Raw genomic sequence first — 7,500 nt, 5'->3', positions numbered from 1 at the left:
TGTAGACACCGTGTTTCACTGTAGACATGGTGTTTCACCGTAGACACCGTGTTTCACTGTAGACATGGTGTTTCACTGTAGACATGGTGTTTCACCGTAGACACCGTGTTTCACCGTAGACACCGTGTTTCACCGTAGACACCGTGTTTCACCGTAGACATCGTGTTTCACCGTAGACACCGTGTTTCACCGTAGACACCGTGTTTCACCGTAGACACCGTGTTTCACCGTAGACACCGTGTTTCACTGTAGACACCGTGTTTCACTGTAGACACCGTGTTTCACCGTAAACATCGTGTTTCACCGTAGACACCGTGTTTCACCGTAGACACCGTGTTTCACCGTAGACACCGTGTTTCACCGTAGACACCGTGTTTCACTGTAGACACCGTGTTTCACTGTAGACATCGTGTTTCACTGTAGACATCGTGTTTCACCGTAGACACCGTGTTTCACTGTAGACATCGTGTTTCACTGTAGACATCGTGTTTCACCGTAGACACCGTGTTTCACTGTAGACATCGTGTTTCACCGTAGACATCGTGTTTCACCGTAGACACCGTGTTTCACCGTAGACACCGTGTTTCACTGTAGACACCGTGTGTCACTGTAGAGACTGTGTTTCACTGTAGACACTGTGTATATCTACATGTGTGTACCTGCTTGTGTGTGTGTGCAGGTGGTTCCACAGCGAAGTGAGTGTGTATATATACATGTGTGTATTTACATGTGTGTACCTGCATGTGTGTGTGTGCAGGTGGTTCCACAGGGACGTGTCTGGTCTTCAGGCCGAGGAGATGCTCAAGTCTCGAGGAGTTCATGGAAGTTTCTTGGCTCGACCCAGTAAGAAGAATGTGGGCGACTTCTCTCTGTCGGTCAGGTGAGTGTGTCCACCTGAGCTCTACCAAGCGCCTCTCACCGCCGCCTCTGCAGGGTGGGCGACCAGGTGACCCACATCCGCATCCAGAACACGGGCGACTACTACGACCTGTACGGCGGCGAGAAGTTCGCCACGCTGTCGGAGCTGGTGCAATTCTACACGGCCGACAACGGCGTCCTGCAGGACAAGGACGGGACCACCATCGAGCTCCTGTACCCCCTCAACTCCTGCGACCCCACCACGGAGAGGTGCGTCCTGCTGTCACCTTGCGTCATGTCTCTATCTCTATCTATAGTGTTTTTGAAGATCAAGTTTTTCACAGAAACTTCTTCGTTGATTTAGATTGTTATCGTTGTTAGGCTGCAACTCACCACTCGTGTGTGTGTGTGTGTGTGTGTGTGTGTGTGTGTGTGTGTGTGTGTGTGTGTGTGTGTGTGTGTGTGTGTGTGTGTGTGTGTGTGTGTGTGTGTGTGTGTGTGAGAGAGAGAGAGTGTGAGTGAGTGGGGGTGCATGTGTGTGTGTGCGCGCGAGTGCGTGTGTGCGTGGGTGTGTGTGTTTGTGTGTGTTTGTGTGTGTGGGTGTGGGTGTGTTCTCCCTCTCTGTTGTTAACTTCCCTTTGGTAGTTGCGGTTGGAAACTTTGTTTTGACACTTAAGAAATGACCAAATGAGTTTCTTCCTCTATCACACACACTCTCTCACACACTCTCACACACTCACACACACACACGCACTCACACGCACTCACACACACTCACCCACACACACCCCCACTCACACACACACATCCACACACACTAACTCACACACACACATCCACACACACTAACTCACACACACACACACACATCCACACACACTAACTCACACACACACACATAGTTATGGCAGTCCATCGATAACGATGATGACGTTGCTCCAAATTGAATGAATGGAAATTTATTGGGGTGTGTTGCGGCGGTGCATAGCCATGTGGCTGTGCAGGCCGATGCGGGATCCGCAGGTTTTGCCACAGGGGGGACAGAGGTACGTGGCACTGGAGGGTGTGGGCCCTGTAGCAGGCTGATGCCTCAGTGCACGTCGCCGTATCCTCCTCTCTGTGGCTTGCTCCTGAAGGTGAGCAGTTCCCTGGTGGCAGGAGGAACTCCAAGTATGGCGATCAGCAGCCAGAGACTCTAGTGCTGTAGGTGAAATGTTACACTGCTTCAGGAGGGTTTTGAGATGATCCTTGAAGCGCTTTTTTGGACCACCAGCAGATCTCTGACCATCCAGATGTTGGCAGTAGAGGATTTGCCTGGGCAGGCGGTGGGCAGGCATACGGATCACATGCCCAACCCAGCGCAGGTGTTTCTTCGCAAGGAGCACGGCGATGGTAGGTGTGTGGGTCCGTTCAAGGATATCAGCATATGGCACCCTGTCTTCCCAGGACACACCCAGGATCCTTTAAAGGCAGCGGATGTGGAAGGCCTCTAGTGTTTTTATGTGCCTCTGGTAGGGTGTCCAGGTTTCCGACCCGTACAGCAGTGTAGAGAGGCAGACCGCCTTGTATACAGCTGCTTTGGTGGAGATGGTGAGGTTCCTGTTGTGGAATACCCTGGAGCTAAGCCTGCCAAAGGCAGCGGAGGCCAGACCGACTCTGACCTGGATGTCATCATCAATGTTGCAGGAGGGGGACAGAATGCTGCCTAGGTAAGTGAAGTGTGGGACGATGGCAAGGGGATGACCATCGAGGGTGAAGGTACGCACATGTGTTTGGTGGGTGAACTCCTGGACAACTATCTGTGTTTTCCTGATGTTGATTTGGAGACCAATGGGGCTGTAGATGGATGCGACCACGTTTAATGCATGCTGTAGGGATTCTGGTGAGTGGGCAAGGAGAGCACAGTCATCTGCATACTGTAGCTCTAAGATGTGTTGGTTGGTGGTTTTGGTGAAGGCTTGAAGGCTCCGAATATTGAAGAGGTTGCCATCCAGTCTGTACTGTATCTGTACCCCATCTGATGGGTCCAGGAGTTTGAGAGAGGATGGTGACGGTGGAGAGGAAAATGTTGAAGATGGTAGGGGCTAGGACACACCCTTGCTTGACCCCCACATCCACACTGAAGAAGGGAGACTGCTGGCCACCAACACTCACACAGGCTTGCATTCCATCATGGAACTGCCGCAAGATGTTCCTGAACTTTGGTGGAACCCCCAGCTTCCCCAGCACATCCCACAGCAGTTCCCAGTTTACTGTGTCGAAGGCCTTGGACAGATCAATGAAAGCTAGGTACAGGTCCTTGCAGTGTTCTCTGCATTTTTCCTGTACCTGTCTAGCAACAAAGATCATGTCAGTGGTGCTGCGCTGTTGCCTAAAACCGCACTGGGATTCGGGCAGGATGTTATCAGTATCATGAGATGCTAGTCGAAGGAGCATCACCCGTGCTAGCACCTTTCCGGCAAACGATAGGAGGGAAATGCCCCTGCTATTACCGCAGTATACTTTGTCACCTTTGCGCTTAAAGATTGTGATGATGTTGGCATCCTTCCAATCTTGCGGGATGACCAGATGGTACTGATCAGTTGGTGTAGTCTGCGGGTGAGGAGGTATCCTCCATGCTTCAGTATTTCTGCCGTGATTCCATCAAGCCCCGGGCTCTTATTGTTCTTCAGGCCAGCGATGGCTTTTCGTACTTCAGCAAAGCTGGGGGAGGAATCCAGATCTGTGACTGTTGGGAGGCCAGCAAGTGTGTCCATCCTGGTTGGATATGAGGTGTTCAGCAGGGTGTTGAAGTGCTCAGCCCATCTGTCCAGGATCTGTTGTTTGTCCTTGTGCAGGATGGTACCATCTTCTGATCTGACCGGAGATATGTTTTTCCTCTGTGGGCCATAGATGACCTTGATGGCGTCATAGAAAGCGTGGGAGTTGTTGGTGTCCGTGTGATGCTGTATCTCATGTGCTTTCTTTGTCCACCAGTCATTCTCCATGGCTCTGAGGGTGTGCTGGGTTTCAGCCCGAATGTTGGTGAAGTGGGCCTTCAGGGAGGTGGATTTGGGGTTGGAAAGGTGAGCTGCAAGGGCCTTGTGTTTTGCCTGAAGTAGGTTGTGGATACCTGGTGCGCTATTATCAAACCAGTCTTGGTGTCGCCGTCTGGTGTACCCTACAGACTCTACTGCCGCCTGGTAGATAGCAGTGCGCAGAGTGCTCCAGGTAGAGTTGATGTCAGGAACGGCTGGTGTTTCAGGGAGATTGGACAGCTGTAAAGCAATCTGTTCCCTGAGCTGGTTGACTGGGTGCGGGGACTTCAATGCATCGCAATTGAGCTTCTTGCAGGGTGGTGTTTTCCTCAGTGGAGGACGGAGTTCCAGGGTGAGTTTGGTTCTGATCAAGCGGTGGTCAGTCCAACAGTCAGCTCCACGCATGGCTCTGGTGACTCGTACCTCCTTCCTGTCAGCTTGGCGGACGATGATATAATCAAGGAGGTGCCAGTGTTTAGAGCGGGGGTGCTGCCAGGAGGTCTTGAATTTGTTCTTCATTTGGAACAAGGTGTTGGTGATGACCAGCCGATACTCAGAGCAGAGAGTGAGGAGGCGAAGACCATTCTCATTGAGCTTACCAACACCGGGCTGCCCAAGCACATCCTTCCAGAGCACACCGTCAGAGCCCACTCTCGCGTTAAAATCCCCAAGGAGAATGAGCTTGTCGGTAGGGGGTGTTTTATTTATGGCGGAGTGCAGGGAGGCATAGAAGAGTTCCTTGCACTCAGGGTCAGCATCCAGTGTTGGGGCGTATGTACTGATGAGAGTGGCATGACGGTTGTTGGTGAGTGGAATCCGCCAGGTCGGGGATTCAGGAATTCTCTGAAGCAGGCTTGAGCGCACAGCAAAACCTACACCATGGAGGCGGCGGGAGCCTTCTGGAAGCCCCCTCCAGAAGAAGGTGTAGCCTTCTCCTACATCTGTTATGGAATCCTCGCCATGGAAGCGGGTTTCGCTAAGAGCTGCGATATCGATGTTGTATCTCTGCAGCTTGTGTGCAACCAGCGCTGTTCTTTTTCGGGGACGACAGGAGTCATCACACGCATCCAAAAGTGTGCGGACGTTCCAGGTTGCAATGGTGAGATTGATGCGGGTTTTCTTATGCTTATATTTTTGACCGCGTAAAGGTATGACCCGGCAGCTGCGGCAGGTTGCCGGGTTAAGTGGAACAGACCCTTTTTAGGCCACCTTTTCTAGGCCCCTCCCTCTCAGGGTGAGCAGGGAGGAGCTGCTCAGTCGCTTGAGGAGCTGCCGGAGAGGAGCGCTGTTCCATCCCACTCCTCGGCGACCATCTATCTCACGCCGCCTAGCGTGCAGGGTTGGGCTAGATACTCCCAGTCACATCCTGACCTGTACCTACCGCCCTTCCCTATCGCCGCAGGACTTCTTATAGGGGTATGGGAATGGGGTGGGGTGGGGTATGGGGTATTTGGAGCAGGCCTGCGCAAGAGAATAGATTATAGTGAGGGCAGTGGCGCGCAGTCTCTGCCCTCACTGTCTTGGCTCCCCCCTACATTCTCCAGTGGCGTGCGAAGCACGATGACCTTCAGTGGGAGAGAGTTGCAGAAAGCTGCCAGAACACCGGTCTGTTGGTGACTGCCTGATGCGGGTTATCTCCACAGGTTTTTGATCGGAGTGTCCTTCTCCTAGATGGGTTGCCTACCTGGCTATCAGCCCCATCTGCCCATGCTATTTACCCATAGGCTGGGGCAGTGGTTGAGAGGCGCCAGGGCGTGTCCACACACCGGTGGGCCTGCACGCCTTCTCTCTAGGGCCCACTGCTGCTCCGAGATCTCCTACAGTTTAGCCTGGGACCGCGAGGCACCCAGTTTCCGTGTGTGGCCGCGAGGAGGCACTGTAGGAGTCTTGGTGGTGGAGAGGCTATGTACCGGCAGGAGGAGAATTACACGCTCTGCTCCTCTTTTCACCCCGGACAGAGGCTAGCCGGTGGCCGTAGCTGAAAGCAGAAGGAAGCAAGCAGAAGTGGCATGCAACATGCACTAGCTACGAGCACTACTACCACAGTTCTACTGCACTGACGCTTCACACACACCCTTGGTATACACAACATGAGTCATGTCATGCCCACACACACACACACACACACACACACACACACACACACACACACACACACACACACACACACACACACACACACACACACACACACACATTCACTCACACACACTCACACACACATCCACACACACACTGTCAAGTCCACCGCTTGGTTTACAACTGTCAAGTTGGTTGGTTCACAACTGTCAGGTCCAAACTCTTGTTCAGGTTCCAAAGGACACGAGGACAACTCAAATGTTCCAGTCAATCACTTTTATTTTCTTTCGGATTGTCGTTAATTAGGTTGTAAACCTATAAAACCAAATAAACAAACCATTTTAATTATCCATTTCAATTAAACATTCTAAATTAACTTAAACATTTTGAATTCATTCAAATACTTAAACATTCAAATATTTTAAATTCATTTAAACAACTTAATCAAATATTTAAATGAATTAACAGGCACTAAGTCAAGGTAAAGAAAACATTTCACCAACCATTGGCGTCTTTGGACTGAACTCTGAGCGTCTTCTGACTTCACAGGTGCTGCTCATTAGTGCCGATGACTGAAGCAGCTGGTTTGCTGCTGCTGGTGCACTCTGGGAAATGTGGTTCTTTCACCTACTGAGATTCAGCCAAACACACACTCACTCACACACACTCACACACACACACACACACACACACACACACACACTCACACACACACACACACACACTCACTCACTCACTCACTCACTCACTCACTCACTCACTCACTCACTCACTCACTCACTCACTCACTCACTCACTCACTCACTCACTCACTCACTCACATACATACATACATACACATACACTCACTCACTCACTCACTCACTCACTCACTCACTCACTCACTCACTCACTCACTCACTCACTCACTCACTCACATACATACATACATACACATACACTCACTCACTCACTCACTCACTCACTCACTCACGCACTCACTCACTCACTCACTCACTCACTCACTCACTCACTCACTCACTCACTCACTCACTCACTCACTCACTCACTCACTCACTCACTCACTCACTCACTCACTCACTCACTCACTCACATACATACATACATACACATACACACACACTCACTCACTCACTCACTCACTCACTCACTCACTCACTCACTCACTCACTCACTCACTCACTCACTCACTCACTCACTCACTCACTCACTCACTCACTTACATACATACATACATACACACTCACACACAACACACACACGCACACACATGCGCACACATACACACACTCACACACAACACACACACACACACAGACACACACACACACACTCACACATACACACACATACACACACATACAAACACACACGCACACACGCACACGCACACGCACACATACACACACGTGCACGCTCTAGCTTAACCTTCAAAGAGGTGGTTCAGTATAAAGTTGTGTATTTGTGTTGGATCAATAAACTGTGAACACATTATTTGATCAATGATTAGAAGTTGATTGTTGTTTAAAGTTTAGTAAATAATATT

The 7,500-nt window shown here is 50.8% G+C and overlaps 1 protein-coding gene across 1 annotated transcript in view; it reads left to right on the top strand.

Annotated features, from left to right (window-relative positions):
- ptpn6 (protein tyrosine phosphatase non-receptor type 6) overlaps positions 1-7,500 on the top strand; it is a 31,419-nt gene that overhangs the window by 2,572 nt on the left and 21,347 nt on the right. The window contains exons 2-3 of the mRNA XM_087813104.1: positions 758-880; positions 934-1,128. Coding sequence (XP_087669230.1) covers positions 758-880; positions 934-1,128 — 318 coding nt within the window. The remainder of the gene's footprint in view (positions 1-757; positions 881-933; positions 1,129-7,500) is intronic.

The sequence above is a fragment of the Callionymus lyra genome, chromosome 17, assembly GCF_982586985.1.
Source record: "Callionymus lyra chromosome 17, fCalLyr1.hap1.1, whole genome shotgun sequence".
In the NCBI taxonomy this organism is placed as follows: Eukaryota; Metazoa; Chordata; class Actinopteri; order Syngnathiformes; family Callionymidae; genus Callionymus; species Callionymus lyra.
The sequence above is the reverse complement of the archived record's forward strand: the minus strand, read 5'-3'. Positions and strand labels throughout refer to the sequence as shown.